At 30.8% G+C, this 21,599-nt stretch overlaps 2 protein-coding genes across 2 annotated transcripts; one reads left to right on the top strand and one right to left on the bottom strand.

The window, feature by feature from the left end:
• The first annotated feature begins 4,498 nt into the window (after positions 1 to 4,498).
• LOC113865461 (short integuments 2, mitochondrial-like) lies at positions 4,499 to 9,178 on the top strand. The gene is made up of 6 exons (XM_027500034.1): positions 4,499 to 4,862; positions 4,948 to 5,167; positions 5,236 to 5,306; positions 5,819 to 5,915; positions 7,012 to 7,229; positions 8,586 to 9,178. Exons 1-6 carry the CDS (start codon positions 4,551 to 4,553, stop codon positions 8,847 to 8,849), a joined length of 1,182 nt encoding a protein of 393 aa, XP_027355835.1. The 5' UTR covers positions 4,499 to 4,550; the 3' UTR covers positions 8,850 to 9,178.
• A 7,126-nt stretch (positions 9,179 to 16,304) lies between these two features.
• LOC113866118 (probable inactive leucine-rich repeat receptor-like protein kinase At3g03770) lies at positions 16,305 to 21,280 on the bottom strand. The gene is made up of 8 exons (XM_027501008.1): positions 20,010 to 21,280; positions 19,765 to 19,820; positions 19,301 to 19,431; positions 18,471 to 18,711; positions 17,975 to 18,177; positions 17,811 to 17,857; positions 16,919 to 17,030; positions 16,305 to 16,620 (listed from the first exon to the last, which is right to left on the bottom strand). Exons 1-8 carry the CDS (start codon positions 21,278 to 21,280, stop codon positions 16,363 to 16,365), a joined length of 2,319 nt encoding a protein of 772 aa, XP_027356809.1. The 3' UTR covers positions 16,305 to 16,362.
• Positions 21,281 to 21,599: the final 319 nt, after the last annotated feature.

The raw sequence follows: 21,599 nt of genomic DNA, 5'->3' as shown, positions 1-21,599 counted from the left end.
TGCCATTCAATAATTACAAAACAAAAGATGGCGGTACATGAAGTCTACAGTTGGACATCTCTATATGCTTCCATGGGTATTGATGTTTGCAAGTCTTGATATGACACTACAAATAAATTTAATTTTGTTACTTAAGATGATGTGTAAAAGATAAGAAAATATATATGAATTCAAATTTTTGTTATGAAGAGTTACCTGATTAGCTTGAATGTGATCAAATATTGATATGTATACTCCACAACATCATTGTAAGGTTTATTTCAAAAGTTTAGTACTCTACCCATGCTCCATCTACACACAAGAGAGTATGTTGGTGGATTACTAGAAATTGGCGCAATATATGGCATGCGATACTATGCCCAAGACATTAACAATGATGAACAACCATCCATTGTTTTGCTACCAACTTCCATGGCTCTGCATATTTCCCTATACAACATAGCTAAACAAGCAAAACCTCAACTATATCGTCTTATTATTCTAAGATTAGTTAATAAAACTAAATACATAAGATGTACTTTGTTGCCTGTTTTGTCAGGCATCAAAACACCTCCAGTTAAATCTAGTATATAAGCCCTACAATGGGTGTGAACTTCTTCTTCAAATGGTTCTTTTGGTAATGGCAACATATTGTCTCTCAACCACTTCAGTTTCAACATAAAGCCAATAAGTGACTCTTCCTTGATTGACACGATACCGAGATATGTGTCACACATTTTCTCCTAGTCAAACATTGTTGGAGCAACTACACATGTGTTGAGTTGAACGATAATGAAGACATCGAGGCACTCTTCAACATCCACGATTCAAATCAACTTCAATCAGATATAGAATTATATGTTACATTTACTACAAACGTAACTCAAGCACCACAATTTTCACCTTCACCTTACCAAACTTACGAAACCATAAATTCATTTTTTCCAACATATGATATGAATTCTGACCTTTAGTCCTATACACAACTTTTAACTGATCCATTCATGAACCTCAATAAAATACCCTCTCAACCATTTGAGCAAACTTTACCCTCTTAGCCTTTTGAAGAAACTCCCATTGAAGAACATGCTGTTGTGGGTCTCCTAATCAAAGTATTTGATCCTTTTAGTAAGGACGAAGATGAAATCCTATCTCAACAGCAGGATGATGAAGAAGACTCCCTCCAATTTCCAAATATTCCACCATCACAACCATTACTATTATACAACTCACCTCCACATTTTCTAGACTTTTCCAGTCAAATACAAGAACATGACTTTGAGTTTGGCTATGTCTTTGATCATGAAATGGTAGTGTATCTGCTTGGAACACTATTTCTTGGTCAACGTTTCCTAACAAAAAAACAAGTGCAAGACGCCATAAATAGATTTCACATTGTCAATCATTGCACTTACAAGGTGAATATGTCAAGCACAATTAGACTTATTGTGGAATGCGTTCACAATGACTGTGCCTGGAGATGTCGCGCTATATTGCACACCAAAGAGCAACACTGAGAAATAATGAAGCTTGAAGGGTGCCACACATGTGCCTCCCCACTCATTTCACAGGATCATAACAAGTTGAGATTACAAATGATTTCTTAAATCATTCGTGAAATTATTAAGACTAATCCATCCACACTCATCGCAACCATCTTAGCCCACATGAAGTCTACAATGGGTTACACAATCAGTTATAGAAAGGGATGGTTGGGGAAATAACATGCCATTGAAAATATCTTCAAAAATTGGGAGGAGTCATACTATAAGTTACCTAGACAGTTGTTTGCAACACAAATGTATGTTCCAAGCTTCATCTGGAAATTGAGTACATAATCGGCATACAAGAGTGGCTTGTTTGACAAGGGAAATGTGTTCTTCAAGAGGTTATTTTGGACCTTCAAGCCATGCATTGATGGTTTTTCCTTCTGTAAACCAATTGTTCAAGTAGATGAAACATTTTTGTATGGCAAATACAAAGGGACTTTATTAGTGGCAGTTACGCAAGACGGCCGCAACAACATAATTTTCATTGTCTTTGCTGTGGTTAAAGGTGAAACTAGCGATACATGGTTCTTTTCTTTGAGAAACTTAAGGAGTTACGTAACCCCGCAAGAGGGGTTGTGCCTCATCTCGGATCGTTATGATGCCATAAGAAGTGTATACTCCAGAAATAGAAGTGGTTGGACAGAAAACAATTTTGTCTATGTCTATTGCATTAGACACATTGCACAAAATTTCATGCGACGATTTAAAAATGCTGCACTGAAGAAAGATGTCGTCAATATGGGTAATTTAAATTTTTTACGTACTCTATATTATCATTAATATTTTATACATTTGCTTAGTTAGTTATATTAATTTAATTTGTAATCTTTTTCTCAGCATATGAGATGACTGAACTGAGATTCTTTTACTATTACAACATAGTAAAAGATAATAATCTTGAAGTTGCACAATGGTTGGACAACATCTCAAGGGAAAAATGGACGCTGGCATGGGACAACAGACGACGTTTTGGACACATGACAACAAACCTAGCAAAGTCAATCAATTCGGTCTTGAAGAAAACCATAAACCTGCCAATTTGTTCTATGGTCATGGCAACATACACCCGTTGCAATAAGTTCTTCATTGACAGAGGAAGAGAAGTAGATGCAATGATTAATGCTGGACATATGTACTTGGAGGTTGCAACTAAAGCAATTCAAGATGTATAGTCAAAGGCGAACACTCATAGACTCATCACTTTTGACAAAACAAGCACTAGATTTTTAGTATTTATAATTTATATTAAATATATAATTATATATATATATATATATATCTACATAATATTATTTGATAATGTTATTAATATTAATAACATATTTTTTAAATAAATAATTATGTATAAATTTTAATAAAGATTAATATCTCAAAATAAATAAATAAACTGGTTATTATTTAATACTTTTATTTATTTTATAAATATATAAAATTAAATAAATTTTTATTATAATTTTTATTTTATACAAATTTAAAATTAAATAAATTATTATTGTAATTTTTATTTTGTTAAAAATATAATATTAAATAACTAAAAATATAATTTCAGAATATAATATTAATATCATTTTAAAAAAATCAAAATTATATTAAATAATTTAATAATAAAAAAAATTATTTATTATCTTAAATATATAAAATAAATTTTAATAAACATGTAAAATAAATATTATTATTATTTTTATTCATTTTCAAATAATATAAAAATATAAACATAATTTAAATAATAAAACTTATTTTATTATATATAATTAACAAAATATTTATAAATATTTATTAGAATAACATATTATAAATATTTACTTTAACAAAATATAAATATATAAGTATAATTTAAATAATAATATTTATTTTATTATATAAAAAGATAAAACAAAATTAAAAAAAAAAATCAAGTTAGAGTTCAGTTTCCGAGAACCGATTTGTGACTGGCAAAAATATACTGTTCTATTTGGGTAAATAATTAGGTGATGGATCTATTTGTTTATTTGTTTAATAATTTTTCTGTAAAAAAATTCTAACTTCCTCACTTTTTTCTTTCATTCAATTTAAAATTAACAATACGATGATCTTGTCTAAATCAATATGATAAAATTTTAGTTATTTTTAAAATAAATAGAAAATCAAGGATCTCAAATGCTTCAATTTTCAGAGCCTCTTGAAGCCTTTCTATATCAGCTTTGAGACCCCATGCTAAGATAATCTCATTATAAGCTTTGGTTGCAAGCTTATTCAATAATACGTTGTCCACTCCAGAGACAATTTCACCCATCCTGCGTAAAAAGATAAAATTTTAGTTATTTTAAAAAAAAATAGAAAATAGTTCAACATAATAGTTCATCCTCTACTTAAGTCATTTTGTCACTGTATAATAACATAATATAATATTTATTATAATATTACAAAAGATAACATTCAAAATTCAAAAGTAAATTCATTAAGATATATTTTTGAAAATAGAAAAAAGTTACTAGAATCTTTATATCACATAAAAATTTTATATGTTGTATTCACCTTATACTCTATAAGGTGTGGGTCTAATTTGTTAATAAAAGTTTTGTTTTTGAAACTCGACTAGACTTTATCAAATATAATTTGACCCAAAAATTAATCTAATATCTTATTGTTATTGATCACACACAGACAAACACACATTTTAAAATTATTATTTAATTATAACTAGTCATACTAATAGAAATAATATGTGAATTTTTATATTAAATACACATAAAAATTAAACGCACTAATTTATTAACTGAAAAAAGCTTTTCAAAATCCCTTTAAGCGTGTTCTTTTTGAAAAAAAAATTAATTAATTAATCAATAAATTTGACTTAAATGAAGTGTGATATAAATTCATAAGCATGCAATGGACAACCTAATCCATTTTCTTTTATTTACTTTACTCTCTTATAGCTTTATATGGATTAAAATAAATCCTATATTTAAATTCTAACACTGGATATCAAAAAAGAAAAAGTTAATTTGTATACCCAATGAGGGGTTTTACATTTCTTGGTAGATGACAGAACTGAAGAGAGGAGAAAAAGAGAAGAGAATGTCAGGGTTGAAGGGATTGGTGAAGAAAGGGTTGGGTTTGGGGGACATGGCGTTCAACGCCGGCGGGGGAGCCATTAACTGGTTCCCCGGACACATGGCAGCAGCAACACGAGCCATCTGTCACCGCCTTAAACTCTCCGACCTCGTCATCGAAGTCAGAGACGCTCGCATTCCCTTATCCTCCGCTAACTCCACTCTTCAGCCTCTCCTCTCCGGAAAACGACGCGTCGTCGCTCTCAATAAGAAGGACTTGGCCAACCCTAACATCATGCATGTAACAATATTATCCATATCATCATCTTCGTCGTTTACCTGTTCATTTATGTCGTCTGATCCTTTTTTTTTTTTTTTTTTTGAAGAAATGGAGGCATTATTTTGAGACGTGCAAGCAGGATTGCGTTCCTATAAACGCTCACAGCAAGAGTTCGGTTCAGAAGCTTCTAGAACTGGTGGAGGTGAAATTGAAGGAGGTGATTCGCAAAGAACCTACTCTACTTGTGATGGTCGTTGGGGTTCCTAATGTTGGCAAATCTGCTCTCATCAACTCTATTCATCAAATTGCGCTCTCTCGATTTCCTGGTAAGGGTTTTGACTGATTTCAATTCAGTTGAATGTTCATTTTGAGGCCAAGCCGTATTGTTTGATAGTGCAGGAAAAGAGGAAGCGTGCTGCTGTGGGTCCTCTGCCTGGTGTTACTCAAGACATTGCAGGATTCAAGGTTATTGCTTTAGTTTTACAAAGCTTGCTATTTCAATTTATGGTTTAAAGTTCTTCGGAAATTACTAGGTCAAATAAATTGAAAGGGTTTTTAACTTTAAAGAGCATATATGATTTGAGTAAAATATTTGTATAAAAGTAAGAACAGATGTTTTCAAACGAGGGGGACCAATCAAAAATATTATAATGTACAACAAACTCAAATACCATACCTACTATGTATACCCCCAATGAATTGTGTATTTGGCAATGTATTGTACTGCACAATGCTTATCCTTTCTGGAAAGTATTGCAAATATGGTAACTGTGTTTTGCAAACAGTTTGTTGTTTTCGTTACATTTGGATATGCATCAGAGGTTATTTTCTAGTTATTCCAATGCCGGCAAATTTGTGCAGTTGCTTGAATATTTATTAGCACATAAATGAAATTTTGTTTGCAAAAGAGAAGGGAGAAGAAAAACAATGCTTATTCTATCCCATAGCTAAACTCTGACTTTGACCTGATGTTTCAGATAGCACATAAACCGAGCATATATGTCCTAGATACCCCAGGGGTTCTGGTTCCTAGTATCTCAGACATAGAGACAGGGTTAAAGCTGGCTCTTGCAGGTACTATATCATGAGTGAGACTTCACATGATGTCTTGGTGAGCCAACCTTTTTAAAAGTTGACATAAGGAAAATGTTGAAATTTATAAAATACGTAATTTCTCTAATACTGTTTATAATTTGTGTTGTCTCTCAATTGTTAACGTCTTTTGCATACAAACACATTCTCTGTTTACTATTTTTTGTTTGCATTTTATAAACTTGCAAGGTTAGAATTTGAATTTTTTAATTTGGTGTTTTATTCCATAGAAATGGATCTAACAGCATTTACAGTGATGATCTATTCCCCTTTCTGTTGATTTGGTTTTTGAAGTTGCAGTTGATGTCTTCAAATAGATGCTTCATGCAGGATGTAAAAGTTGTTTGTTGATTGCTGAACTCTTGCAGTCCCTTTTTATGGGTTGATTCTGTTTAAATTACTTGCATATTATGCAATCAATATCCTTGCTCCTTATTTCCCATTTTCTTTTGTGGACAAAGTAATAGGAATAGGAGGATAGTTCGCTATTCAAATTGATGAATTTTGTCTTATTGCCTAGCTGATATTTTATCTACATTAAAAAAAAGCTGAATTTCATTTCTTCTATAATGGCGGCCCTTTGTTCTAAAGTTAGATAAAATTGATTTGAACCTTTGACTGTCATTGTGATGTATCCCCAAATTAATATTAATCACAAATTTTATATTGGAACGTTTGCATGGTGGGGGGGAGTTGATTGTTGATATAAAGCAAGCAGTCCTTTAATAACTACCGATGTTCTCAATTATCATCGTTATAACATAAGCACAAAGCTGATACAGTGTGTGAAACTGTGAATATTACTTGCATTTGTGAAATGGAAAAACACTTTATAACTTCTTACTCTTGATTCTTGAATGTAAATTGGCATTTATTAAGGGCACTCTAGTTCAATAAACCTCTCTTGAGAGGGGCATTTTCATTTTCTCACAAGCTCCTTTTTGAGTATGGGGTATTTAAATTACCTTAAGGGGTCTGGATGGGGCATTTGCATCTTGTTGGGTTTCTGAATGTGATATCCTTTGTAGCAAATGTCCAGGTATAGTTTTTCATGTAAACTTGGTTGTTGCATTGACAGGGTCAGTGAAAGATTCAGTAGTGGGTGAGGAGCGTATTGCTCAGTACTTATTGGCAGTTTTGGATACCCGGGGGACGCCACTTCACTGGAAGCACCTAAATAACAGGAGAATAAATGGGATTGAATATGAAGCTGCGGAAAATCATGAATATAGTCTGAAAAATCTTAAGCCAAAGAGAAGAAATTTACCAAATAGATCTGACTTGGTATATGTTGAGGTAACAAGTAGCATTCTTCTTTAGTTTATCTTCTCTGTGTAACGGTATATGATGCTTTTAACTACTTTTACAACTTGGCTGATAAAGTCCAAATTATATTACACTTCCAAATTGTTTTAAACCCATTTGATTGAGAATCTGTGCTTTAGATGTTTTGACAATGACATTTGATTGTAGCCCGAGTTATTTCATCATTTATTGTTGCCTTGAATGGAGTTGGTTATTACTTTGTGATTTTTAATTAAATCTATTGAAAGTGAAAAATAAAATTGTTTTACAGCATTGTGATCCACAATCAATGCGATGAGCAGTCCACTAATTATTATAGTATCAGGGTTGCCTTCCCTTATTGAATGCGAGGGCTAGGGATTCCTGCCATGTCTGTAGCAAAGTCCAGCACTTCCCTTGTTATTTCCATGTTTCCTCTAATATAAGGTGATTGCTTAAAGCAGCTTTTGTATAGTTGCACTCTCCCCCATGCTTCCTTTTCTCGAATGAAAGCCTTTTCACCTCTGTTCTAAAACTAGGGAATTTCTCTGTAGGGCAATTGTGCCCTTTAACTTTTGTTCTTGCAGTCTGCCAGAGGTGGGAGGGGAAGCAGGTTCAACCTAGTCACCATGAAACTAGTACCTGTAGTGCCCGTTGCTCACTTGGAGGAGTATGAAAAGGCCTTCATTCCTGATTTGATCTGTCATTGTCTTTAATGAATAGGATTGTTTCCTTGTTTGACGTATTTGGAAAACTGTCTGGTGCTTATGGTAGAGAAATAATAAAACATTCATTACTACAAATGCTTCGTAGTACTTTTTTTTTCTTGGGTTAAATGTTTTTAGTTTCTCAAAATATATTAAATTTTGATTTTAGTCTCTAAAAGATTATTTTCTTTTTTTTTTGGTCCCTATTAAATCATGACATGACTAACTAAACTCGTATCAATTTTTCATGAATTCACATTGGTGAGAGTCCAAAACCAATAATTTTTTAAAATGTAAGGAAAAATAATTTTATTGGGACCAAAATCAAATTTTTATGTTTTTTAAGAATCCAAAAACATAGTTAAACCTTTCTTTTTTTACTTGTGTTTGGGAAGTTATCCACCGACAACTGATCAGGCATCTCATTTGGTAAAGTTGATTTAGATGTTCTTAATTTTGTCTAGAATCGCAAAAAAAATTGATGTGTTTTTTAGAAGGGCTGGCTGTCTTCTTTCTTTAGTTCTATTGTCTTCCATTTTAATTTACCAATGAGGGTTTTATTAAACTTTCTCACACATTTCATGTTGCAGTTTATTATGAAGGAACTTATCTACGCTTCTCACATTTTTTTTTCTTTACTTTTATTCTTGTTCTATGATAGGATCTTGTAATGGAAGTTCAGCATGCGCTCTATTCAACTCTCACAGAATTTAATGGTAATGTAGAAGATGAGAATGACTTAGAGAGCCTTATTGACCTGCAATTTGGTGCACTACAGAAGGCATTGAAGATACCTCACAAGGCTTCAGAAGCGCGGTTAATGGTATCCAAGAAGTTCCTTACTCTATTCAGGACTGGTAAGCTTGGACCTTTTATTCTTGATGATGTTCCGGATGTCAAGCCTGTATCATCAATGATATATTGAATCTTCCTTTTTTTTTTTCCTCTTCTTGAGTATTAGATCTCCTACCTTTCGCCCTCTTCCATTTGTGCCATATATATTATATAGCTATCCAAATTTGCTGTTACTTGCAAATAGGGATGAATTTAGAATGGGATTGAACTTTTTTCCGGTGGACGTGGGTGATATGCCAGCATTAAGTGGCCCGTCTTTTGACAAAAGAAGGTAGTTCAATGAGTCTTGGCAAGTTTGGCACCTAATACCTTATATCATTAGCATGGAGTTCAAAGCCTGTAAAACTTGAGTGTTTTGAATGAGATGTTTTAAGCGAGTAATTTAATTTTTGAAAGAATTTATAATTTTTTAGGTTAAAATTTGCTGTTTGGATATTGAATTTAAAATTCTAAGAATTTAAGGGGATATTTTTAATAGATTAAAATTAAAGAATTTTAAATTTTAATAAAAGAGAGAATTTAAAATTACTTTTTTTTATTTAATGCGTGTCGTATTCGTATTTTTATTTAGTTATGGTTATTTTAATATTTTAAATTTCATATTTTTAATTAATTTGGTTAAATATAGTAATAATTTTATTTTTTTAAAAAGTGCAATTAATTTAATTACTTTATTTAAATAAAAATATTTAAAATGAAATAAATTTAATTATTTATCCGAACAATGTTTTAAAATAATAGAAGTTTAAGTGATGTAATTTATTTTGAATTAACTCGTTCAAACATATCTACATTATAAACAAAACTTTACAATGATACAATCTTGGAATTGTCACCTTACTATCTATGGTTCTCAGCTAAGGTTTAGTGCTATAACTATGTCGGGATATCCAGTCAAAGGAAAAAGGGAAATAACATTAATTGTTTTGATAAAGATGTAATGGATTCGTTGAATATTATTTGTGTCGACAAAATATTTTTTTTATTATGAAAACATTCATTAATTGCTTTTCTTGAAATTATGTAATTAAAAATTTTAAATTCAAGCAAAAAATTTATTAAGAAAATGTAAGAATTAATATTGATTATAGTAGAGAAATAAAAATGTAAAAGAGCTTATTTTATACGTGAGATGTTTAAAATAACTTATGGAAAGCTTATATAACTTAATTCTTTTTAGTTTATTTTAATAAATTTGTTGGTGTAGTTTATTAAATATTTTCTTTAACTTATTTTAATAAATTTAATGATATAATTTTTGGCACAAGTCTTTGTATGAAAAAAATAATTAAAAAATATTTAATTAAGTTGTTTATTGAATGTATGTATTATTTTTTAAAATATATATTGCAAAATACTTAATCTAATTTCTAATTTTTAACATTTTATAACTTATTTTTGCATACGGAATATCTATTACGTTAATCAGTGATTAGTAGAATGATGACTCGATATAAATATTAGTTTATTTAGTATAGCTTGATATGATCGTTTGAATACCATAGTGGGTGCTTTCGATTTATGTTCTCTAAGTTCTCCGTTCTACCTTAATGACAAGGCGTATGCCATGGATGAAAACGATAGGCATGAATGATTGCAAGGTGAAAAAATGAGTAGGTTGGGTGAGGGTATTCCTGATGTAAAATATGACTTCAGAGTTCTTGATTAAGGAGTCACAGTTATTTATTTATCAATTGTATCAAACTTATTACTATTATTATTACTAACTGCTCATGTAATATACATTTTCTTTCTTTAAAATATTAATACATGTTTAAATTTAATTTAATTAAGTGGTAGATTTTGTAGATTACTTATGTACATTAATCTTTGCGTGCGACAATTAGATAGTTATGTTCTATATTTAGAATGAAAAAAAAAGGTCCATAGCAAGAGGGAGAAGAACCTTATTTTAAATTTTGAGTATAAAAGTTTTGATATATAAATTAATTAAAATACATATTATATTTTTCTCCTGATAGTAGAGTATCAACAGAAAACTATGAAATATATTTTTTATCAAGCATGGTTGAAAATGTTAGAAATGAGATCTAAATATTACATTTAAATAAAATAACAAGTTTTCTTTGAAACAACTGAATATATATAAATCACAAGGTAAAATAATCTTAATTTTTCTGAAAATTATATCATGAGTTAGGATAAAAAATAATATAAATTTCATATATTTATGGTTTGGTATAAAATAAGAGAAATGAAAATCAAATTAAGATGTATAATAAAAGGTTCCTTTTTGGTTATCGGTTAGTTTATTTATTTATTTATTTTTAGCAATTTAGAATAGTTTTGATTGAAAATTGAAAATTTATTTGATTTTTGTTTTCATCTAACGAAATTAAATAAGTAACTTAAAGCAAATCAGAAGTCTGTTTGGTAAAATAATATATTTCTTTAGCTTAATTGTTTTTTTTATTTTATATATACTAATCTGGTAGTTGAGATCAGAAAATTTGTATTAAATGATGAGTTGATGTTTAATACCTGGTGTATAAATTGCAATATGAAAAATATAAAACAACATAATCACTTCATTTTTGCTCAGACCAGACTAGTTTTCAACTCATGCACAAGTGGAGAAGCCTCCCCAATTCATTTATCCAGTAAATGATGTGAACCATATATATTTTTCATTTAAAGAATATTATTTATTATTTAATTAGATTCATGTCATTTGATTCACTAATTGAGAGATTTAAAAAGAGTTCTTTTTTTTTTGCAATAAAAAAATGTTAGAAACAAAGGTTAAATATACTAGAAGAGGTTAACCTATATCAAATTAATGATAAACTATGATTTTTTATTTTTTCTGCAAGAAAGCTTTAACAATCCAAGACAATCAGAGACCTAAGTAATAGGCATAGAAAGTTACAAACTACTAACCATCCATACTTAAAAATGGAGAGAGAGAGAGAATGAGAGAAATATAAAATTGAGAACTAGGAGATAGAAAATCTAGGCCTATTTTAACTAAATAGTTTGTACATTATTTTGTTTTTTTTACTATATGCACAAATTTAATAAAACTAATAATTTTTAAAACTTCTCTAATTTTATAAATTAAGGTTTTGTTTGGAAGTTTGGAAGTAAAAAGAAGAAAGTGGTTTAAAAGGTTTAAGAGGGTTAAACTTCTCCCTTATTTGAATATTTAATATTGAGAGAAAAATATAATAGAGAGATTATCATATAAATAATATTATTATCTTTTTATATTATTTACTTATATATTTTTTTGTCTTTTCTTTTAAAATATAAAAATTAAATATTTTCTCTCTCTAAAAACTAATATTTTAAATTTCTATTTTTATTTTTTACAATTTAAAAAAAATTTCACTCTAAAAACTAACATTTTTTAAATTTTTATTTTATTTTTTTATTATTTTATTTTAGACCATTTTAAATATTTAATTTAACAAATAGAAATATGAATGATAAACTCTCACTTCGAGTCACTAAAACTCTCTAAAATGAAAAAACTCATAAAAATAAAGTTAGAAAGGTTTAGAAAAAAATCCTTAACTCTTCTTTAATTAACTTTCAAATAAGAATCAGTAATCACTTATTCCTCCCTTCTCCTTCTCTCTTCTCCTAAATATGAAATTTAATCAAAGTTTAAGGGAAACAAAGAATGAGAAGGTTGTTGGACATTCATAATAAGGGCAATTACCTCTTTGAAATTACTTTCAATCCATTTAATCTTCACATTATAGTTAGCTACTAATTGGACAGCCAGATAAATGCCCCAAGTTTAGTAGTTATAGGAGAGAAAGGACAAGGACTGCTATTAAAACCAACAATGAATTTGTCATGATTATCACAAATTAGTCATTCACAAGCAACATCCCTACTGAATCTGGAAACTGCCCTATCTACATTCAATTTTAATTACCCCGTAAGAGGTGGAATTCGTCTCACCTTTCCACGCTCAAACTAATCTAGACATAAAGTGTTTGAATTTTTTTTAATCCATTATGTAATTTCTATTATGCAATGACTATTATGAAATTACATTTTCTCTTTTGAGATCTTAAATTACGTTGCTTTCACAACACAATATATGGTTCTCACACAATTAAGGGTTTAGAGAGCACTAATATGAATTTATTATTCTTTGATGTTACCTCTCTCTTTGATGTTGTTGATTCCTTTGTATTTTTCTCAACTCTTTCTTCCTCTTTCAGTTCCTCTCGGATGGTTGAGAGAAAGTTTCTTTACACGTTTACCGTTCGCTCACTCAGAGACTGTGAAAGTGAAAAATAGGGAATGTAGTAACCTACATTTGGTAACCGCTCTTTAATTTATTTGAAAGAAGATGGAAGGGTTTCCTTATAATTGTATTTACAATTATACCCTCAATGACTCTATATTTTATATTTAACCACCATCACATTAAATCATTAATTAGAGTCATGCTATAAGTTACATAGGCCACTATAATAAGATTATTAAAATAATCTAACAATCTTCCACTTGGCCTATGTGACGACTTGAAGATTCAATGAGCTGTAAGTGCGCATATCATTGATAATATCAAGTCATCATCTTTTAATGATTTAAGTTGATCGGATCATGGTGGTCACAAGTCATTTGACGACATGATTCCTTCCAAGTATCACAGAACCAACCCAAAATCAAAATAGCTTTAATCCGTCATACTACAGACTGTAACTCTGATGTGTTTTTAACACTCAACCTGTTATCAAACTCAAACCATACATGTACATTAACACAATTCAGATAACAAGTAAACAAACAAAAATAATACTTTTATTGAATTCCCAAAATGTATACAATAATATGAGCAAAATAATCTATACACATATATGTGAATCACACAATCATGCTAACAAGGACTTGTCTATAATGCCCATTCTACCAACATGGCCAGAAAATGTTTTAGGGAGCAATCCCTTAGTTAGCGGATCTGCTATCATTAAATCAGTACCTATATGCTCAATAGACACTTTCTGTTTCCGCACTTCTTCTTTCACTGATAAGTATTTTAAGTGCATATGCTTTGCTCCCTTTGAATACTTATTATTCTTAGAGAAGAAGATGGTTGCGAAATTATCACAGTACATTCTCAGCGGCTTTTCTATATTATCAACAATATCAAGCCCTAAGACAAAGTTCCGCAGCCACAAAACATGAATAGTGGCTTCAAAGCATGCCACAAATTCTGCTTCCATGGTAGACATAGCAATAATGGACTCCTTTCCGCTCTTCCATGAAATCGCACCTCCAGCTAACAAGAAGATGTAGCCAAAGGTCGATTTCCTTGAGTCTACACATCTAGCATAGTCCGAATATGAGTAGTCAAAACTATTATTCCAATTATTGGACATAGAATACGATGAGATGCAGTGGTGAATTAGGCTTATCATACTAGAATCCAAACCTATCTTATGGAGAGTGTTAATTATAAAATTTCACCTAAGTCTATTATAAGACTAATCTAAATCAACTTAATGATTATAAAATTAGATTTACCCTTAAGATTCTAGAAAGAATGAACTAATTCTTACAATATAATAGCTTTATTAATACCCTATTTGCTAGGAATAAAGATTGATTGATTAGTTGAGATTAAATGAGGTAGAAACTCTCGTAATTTATTAGCTAACAATTTTGTAACTATTTTGCAACTTACATTACATAATGAAATTGACATGAAAATTTTAATTAACTCAAGGTTATTAGATTTTGGGATAAATGTGATTGCAATATCATTTACAACAACAATTTTAGAGGGATTATGAAACACATCAAAGACAAAATTATATATGAAAAGAGTTAAAAAATATCATTGATTTTTAAAGAAAAAGTGCATAGATTCCATCAAGACTAGGGGACTCAAAGTTCCTAATATTGAACAAAAAGGTCTTGAATTCTTCAATAGAAGGAACATAGAAAAATCTCTGGTTATTAGACTCTCTTAGGACAAGAAAAAAATTATGAGTACAATCCAAACTCAGAGCAGGATGAGTCATAGTAAATATCTTCAAAAAATTATAGGTCCATTTGTTTAAGCTTGGAAGGACTAAACTCCGACTCTCCATCCTCATCTTTTAGGGCTTCAATAACATTTTCATGCCTACAAAAATAATAACTCTATGAAAGAAATTTGTATTTCTATCACCTAAGCTAGCTAGCCCACTTTATCCTATAATGATGATACCAATAGGTTTTCTTATGATTCAAAACTTGGTTATACTCTTGTCAGAGGGATTTCATCAGGTTGCTAAGAAAATGATTGTCACCAATTGTAAGTTTACTAGAAATACCAATAATTCTACTTAACAAATGTTTTTTTCTTGTAGAAGATGTTACTAAAAGTAGACCCTTTCAAATATAAGATATTGTTTAGGAAACAAGATGAAACAACCAAGAGACAAAAAGAAAAATCTTTTTGAAAAGCTAAAAGTTATCTTTGAGATCTAATATTGAGTCAAAAGTTATTATAGTCTAATTTTATGACATGAATATAAAAAACAGAACTGTTTTAGAAAAAAAAAAGCATCAAGTCTCGTTGACAACCATTTTATTTATTCTTTTTTAATTAATAGTTGATGTAAAAGAATTATTTTATAAAAAATTATAATAAAAATAATATCAAATATTATCTAAACATAAATGAACAATATTTATTTATTTAAAAGGAACATACTTAAGATACTAAAAAATTTATCTTTTTAAAATACTAAATACCATAAATATAACAATTATACTTAAAACAATTACACTAATATATGTATATAACTTTGATGAAACTAATGATTTAAGATATAGTTAATTATACTTTAAATATTAGTTAGACTATTTTTTAATAAAATAGTAATACTTTTTAGTAAAGTTATAGATTATTTCACTTTTTTTTTAAAAAAAATTGATACTTTATTATTAATATTTATAATATTTAAAGATTATATTAACCTACTAGTGTAAAAACTGTCATATTTCGTTCCCGTATGACCTGCTAACCGAGAAGAGGCTTCAGTAAGTCCGTTTCCAGAAAAATCAGCAGATCAGAGCAAGGGCGAGAAAGTGTGCAAGATTTTTTTCATGCCCTTGAGTAAATAGAGTTAATAAGAACTTAAATTAAAAATAAAAATAGTAAATGTTGCTACTGAAATTAAGAGAAAATATTTCTTGACCTACTAAAAAAGGACTTTAATTATTAGTAGTAGTGTCCATTTCTAGATCAACTTCCTTTTAAAATTAAAAATTAAGCCAAAATATCAATACGTCAATGAGTCTTTTGATATATTATATATATATTTATCATTATTTACCGCTATTAAAATTAAGCTACTATTTTAATGAACAATGAATTAAATACTGAAATTATTTAAATTTTTTATTTTTTATTTTTAACAAATTAATCGACAAAAATCACGCAGACAAAATTAGATGTTCACGGTATAAACAAAAGCCAAATATGTTGGCACACGTTCATTAACTTCTAATATCATAAAATTGAAACAATCTCACGCGACCTATCTAGAATTTGACTTTTGTACATGGTAGCATACATCCTATTAGTTTTTGGAAACTTCATATAAATCTTATGTCTCCTTAGAAGATGATGCAGGTGATTCTCTGTGATCATTTGAGTCTCTTCTCCATGAATTCTGAACTTGTGCTGCAAACTGCAAATTCCAGAGAATATCTTCCACAGAAGGCCTTTCATTTGGTTCACTAGAGAGACACCTTACACATATATCCATCATTGTCATTAATGATTCATCTGAACACTCCTTATGAACTACTGGATCAACAATACTCCTCCTAGCTATATCATCAGTTTTGATGCTGACATGTAACTGCATAAGAACACACAATATTGTAAGAATTAGGTGTTATTTTATTAACTCTTGTGCTTAACACAACAAAGTTGGGTTTATGCTTTCACCAGTTTGACATGTTTATAATTGTATACAAGTAGTATACAACATTTTCTCCTGTTCTTCACATTAAAAATCAAATAAAGTACATTTTTTTATGTTATACTGCCCAGTATTTTTTTGACAAATAAAAGGTATTCTTAAATGTCAAATTGGGAAACTTAAATCACATTTTATTCTAAAAGCTTTAAGTCTGAAATTAGAAGGTAATACTCACAAGATCCTTTAATGTTCCAACTTCATTGTGGAACATTATTGGTCGTCCCAGAATGATTTCTAGCAAGATTACTCCAATATCATAGATATCATTCTTGTCTGCATCCTTTATCCTGCAGAAATAATTAATGCAATCACTTCAATTAGTACCACAAATGATAAATTAAATTATTATAGGCGATCAACAAGACATCCATTGTACAAGACTATGGAAAACAAAAAAGGTTCTTAACTTGTCCAAATGATTGTGGACATTTTCAACCTTTCAGATCCAGGATCAAAAAGTTAGGCCATTGAAGATAGTTTATCAAATCATGTGTTTTACCAACATTTTTTTTTCCACAATAGAAATACCAAAATGTGGTTAGCATTAGAAGAAGCGAAGATATATGAATTATTGAGATTTAACTGAGGGGTGGAAGTTAAGGAAGGATTACTGTAATTCTTACTTATCTCTGCAACAAGTGGCATATTTTTTTCAACTTTCAACAGAAAGCATATGCTAAAATGAATGTCATGAGGCACTCTAGAGAGATGATCTATTGTTTATAAGAATAAACAACAAATTTTGACTGTTGGAAAAATGCTAGCAACACACTCTTTTCAACATACTTATTATTGGGTAAAATTCACGTGAGACTTGTAATTTAGTGGGTTTGACATCAATTTCACACATAATAAAGAGCAAGTTATTGATATTCAAGTAGTTGTCCTCATTTCTTGTCCTCTTCCTTCACCCTCCAATTAAAAAATAACATCTTAGCGAAAAATATCATCCTCAAATTTCATTCAATGGGAGTAAGACTAGGTTATTGAAATTTTAATGACAATTCATACTTTCTTAGTAGTAAGACTAGGTTATATGTTATTATAAGGAATTAATATTCTTTTACCTTGCTTGGACATTTCCTTTTAATCCAGGGGATGTTCCATTGCTACCCTGAAAATTTTAAAGAAAAGAATTATGCAGAGAAAAATTAAAAAGACAAGTGAAGATGTACAGATATACAATCAGTAAGAGCATATAAACAGAGATTTAATCATTTTATCCATTTACCATTCTTTTATTTTCAGAAGAGAGTGGCAGATTATAACTGCTTATTTTAACATTATGATTGCTATCCAAAAGAATATCTGTTATCTTCAAATTATTTAGGTATAGTCCAGGCACTATCCCTGTGTGCAAAAATTGAATGCCTTTCGCCACTCCAATTGCAGCTGCTATTCTCTGAGTCCAAGAAAGCTTTTCCCCAGAAGATCCTATTGAAAGTAAATGTTAGAGAAAATAGTGAAAATGAGAACAGCTTAGGTACTATTTAGTTTGGAAAAACGTCTTCAAAGATTCATTTTCTAACTAATATTTGAAAACAAGAAATAAAATGAAAACAATGTAATAATTTTGTAATTATTCGTAAAAATAGGAAATCAAAACAGAAAACGTTCTGTTAAAACAAACAGGCCTAGCAAGGACTTGAATTTCATTGTATAAAATTTTTTACTTTACAGTACATCAGAACATTAGAAGGAAGATTGAGATGAAATTTTTTTCTTACCAGAGACATAGCTTCTTAAACTTCTGTTTGGAACAAACTCAAATATGAGATGGATAGTGTTTACACATGAATCATCCTGGTTGCACTCAAAAGAATGCCCAAGAGCACTCACCAAGTGTGAATGCCTAAGCTTCGAAATCAACTCAACCTGGTGCATATAGGACTGAGGACTGTGTCTCTTTCTTATTTTCAAACTCCTAATAGCAATATTCATTCCATCAGAGAGCACCCCTTTATATATCTGCCATTATAGTTAAAATAAATTAATTCTGCAAGTCACAGGGATAATGGAGAACAACTATTCAAAGAATTATATTCATAATCAGCAGGGTGAACTACTGAACCTAAACAATAAAAAACTATTGAGTTATAACAAAGGCAAAATATAATGTAATTAGCAAATGTGAGTATTAAAGAACCCTAGAATATGTGTCGATTGCTGCTTGGTGCCTATTGCAGAACTTAAGTTTTGCATATGGATTCCTGTAAGTTATCCTATTCTAGGGATAGATAACTAGCCACTCAGTAAATATAATTTCCAGCAGAATCCATGCTAGAATTCAAATGTACCACATGTAAAGACATTATATAGCCATGGTGGACTATGTAATTATCAAGCTTTGTTCTTATTCATTTAAAGCAATATGAAGCGCTCAAATTTTTGCTAACATGCACTTATGTGATGTCCAGATTATTGACATATTTGTCCTACAATGGAATTTGTAGAGTCTAGTGGGAATCATCACAAAATTGTAGTCCATAGGTTAGGGTGTCAAAATATGTGGTAGGTAAATATGATTCCATCAATATTAATAACTTCTAGTGCATACCTGACCATGTGGGCCTTCACTTATGAAATATGATTCATCAAAATTATTTGTAGCTTCCTTAAGTTCGTCCAAAGCAAAGGTCCTATAAGCAGGAAGGCTGGCTCCCATCTTCATTGTTTCTGATATATACCCTACAAACAAAGAATATAAAGGGACAATATGTGACCAGTAATAATTAATAGAAAAAATAGTTTGTGAATCACATGCTCTAGTTCCCTGATCTGTATGATATATTCTGCACTTCAGCAGAAAAGATGTGATCCAATCTATTGTAGCAATAAAATAAGAATTTTCTCCAACTCTAAATTCAAAACTTTTGGTATACATTGATACATCTATAGCCAGACAGTAAAACACACTCCCAGAATGTTGTGTTTAATCCTTTAACTAAAAGCTTGAAACAAAATAATATCGTTTTTCAAAACTAAAAATTAATGAACCAATCAGAGTATTTGTGGATTTACTTGCATCTGTGAGTAGTTTTGCTGTGTTTGCTGATGATACATGTTCTATTATGGACCTTGCAGGTGTCTTCACACTATATTTGTTGTTCACTCGGCTCATGACATGCTCCTTAATGGATCTTGTTAGTATTTTCACAGCATGTTTATCAGGAACCCTTTTGATGATGTGCTCCATTATGGACCTTGCAGTAGTTTTCACTTCATCCTCCTCTTTTACCTGGTTGGTGACATGCTCCAATGTGGACCTTGAGGGTGTCTTCACAACTTCTTTCTTATGAACTCTGCTAACAACCAAAACAACCACTCCCAAAATCAACACTCCACCAACAACACCTCCCATACTAGACACAAGCACTGCTTTACCAGTTGTTCTCTTGTGCTTCTGTTGATGAGGTATAATTCTCACTGCCAATGCCTCATTGCTGCAGAAATCTGAAGGGTGCTGATCTTGGTTCTTGTTTGATAAGCAGTTTCTGGCATACAAAACAACCCTGGTCTTTGGTTCTAAACAAGTGGGAAGTTCCCCTTTCAGAAGATTTGAAGATAAATTTACAAAGTGGAGATCATCATTGCATGACAAGTTATTGTAAAGCATCCCAGTGAATTTATTTGAAGAAATATCAAGGTAATTGATGGAAGGTAGTGACAATAAAGATGGTGAAAATGGCCCCACAAAACCATTCAATGAGAGGTCCAGCTTTTGGAGCTGATAGAAGGAGCTTAAATCAGAAGGGACACCAAGCCTGAAGCTGTTATTTCTAAGCACAAGAGAAACTAACTTGGTGGGGAGAGAAGGAAAATGAGGTCCAAATGTGTTGTTTTCCAAGTGAAGTACTTGAAGGTTTTCCAAATGGTGAAGATGTGGTAGTTCCCCAGATAACTGATTATTTGATAGATCTAAAACTCTCAAGGTATGAAGAGCATTCACTGAAGTTGGCAGGTTCCCACTAAGCCAGTTGTTCTTCATACTTAGAACAGCCAAACCTTGAAGGGACCCTATCCAGTTTGGAATTTGACCATTGAAGTTGTTATCATCAAGTACCACTGACTGTAGGTTCCTCAGAAGTGAAAGTTGAGCTGGAATAGCTCCATTGAAGTGATTTGAACTAATGTTAAGTATTTCCAATGAAGATAACTGAGCAATGCTTTCAGGTAGAGACCCCCAGAGACCCAAAGAAACCAAAGAGAGGACTTTCAAGCTTGATAGACTACCTAGTGTGGCAAATAGAGTGTCTGATGAAAAATTTTGAGGCAATGAGGTAAACACATTGTTGCCAACAACATGCAGCTGTGTCAAGCTGTCCTCGTAGCAGACTAGTGTCAAATATTGGGTAGGTTCAATGTTGCAAAAATCTGTGGTGCTGCTGAAGCTTCCTAGTGCTGATGGATAGCCAAGAAGTTGTTCAACTTTGAGAAGTGTCTGAGACTGAGAAAACTCTAACTGCTCAGAAAGTTGGATGACAAGAAACAAGATTAAAAGGAGTAGATAGGAATGGGCAACTGGTTTTGGTGCCATCTCCTCTTCCAATGGATAGAGAGAGAGATCACTTGGATAAATAAAGACACGAGAGGTTTTGAATAAGACTTCTAGGACCAAGAAGCTGCTTCTGCCATCATTCAATTCAAATGAATCAACTATCTTTTCACTCTACCACTTTCTGATTTTCCATGGCATGCATTCAACTTTCATGTGTTGACACATAACAAACACTAGACACTGCAGAACATGAAACATTTCACTGTGGACCACATTATCAGTCCAGCCGTTACCCATTTTTGCAATCTAATGCCTTATGCTTTTCTGTTAGTTTGGCAGCACTTAATAATGACAACAT

Source organism: Abrus precatorius, unplaced genomic scaffold (assembly GCF_003935025.1).
Source record: "Abrus precatorius isolate BTA unplaced genomic scaffold, Abrus_2018 Scaffold4, whole genome shotgun sequence".
In the NCBI taxonomy this organism is placed as follows: Eukaryota; Viridiplantae; Streptophyta; class Magnoliopsida; order Fabales; family Fabaceae; genus Abrus; species Abrus precatorius.
Note: the sequence above shows the minus strand (reverse complement) of the source record. Positions and strands in the feature narration are given on the sequence as shown.

Bases quoted from the DNA above. Each gene is read 5' to 3' on its own strand.
- LOC113866118 (XM_027501008.1), bottom strand. From the start codon at position 21,280: ATGGCACCAAAACCAGTTGCCCATTCCTATCTACTCCTTTTAATCTTG. The intron at 18,712-19,300 runs GTATGCACTAGA...CTATAATGGCAG, and splicing joins GTGAAGGCCCACATGGTCAG to ATATATAAAGGGGTGCTCTC. The intron at 17,858-17,974 runs GTAAATGGATAA...TAAAATTTTCAG, and splicing joins CTTCTGAAAATAAAAGAATG to GGTAGCAATGGAACATCCCC.
- LOC113865461 (XM_027500034.1), top strand. From the start codon at position 4,551: ATGACAGAACTGAAGAGAGGAGAAAAAGAGAAGAGAATGTCAGGGTTG. The intron at 5,307-5,818 runs GTTATTGCTTTA...CTGATGTTTCAG, and splicing joins AAGACATTGCAGGATTCAAG to ATAGCACATAAACCGAGCAT. The intron at 5,916-7,011 runs GTACTATATCAT...TTGCATTGACAG, and splicing joins GTTAAAGCTGGCTCTTGCAG to GGTCAGTGAAAGATTCAGTA.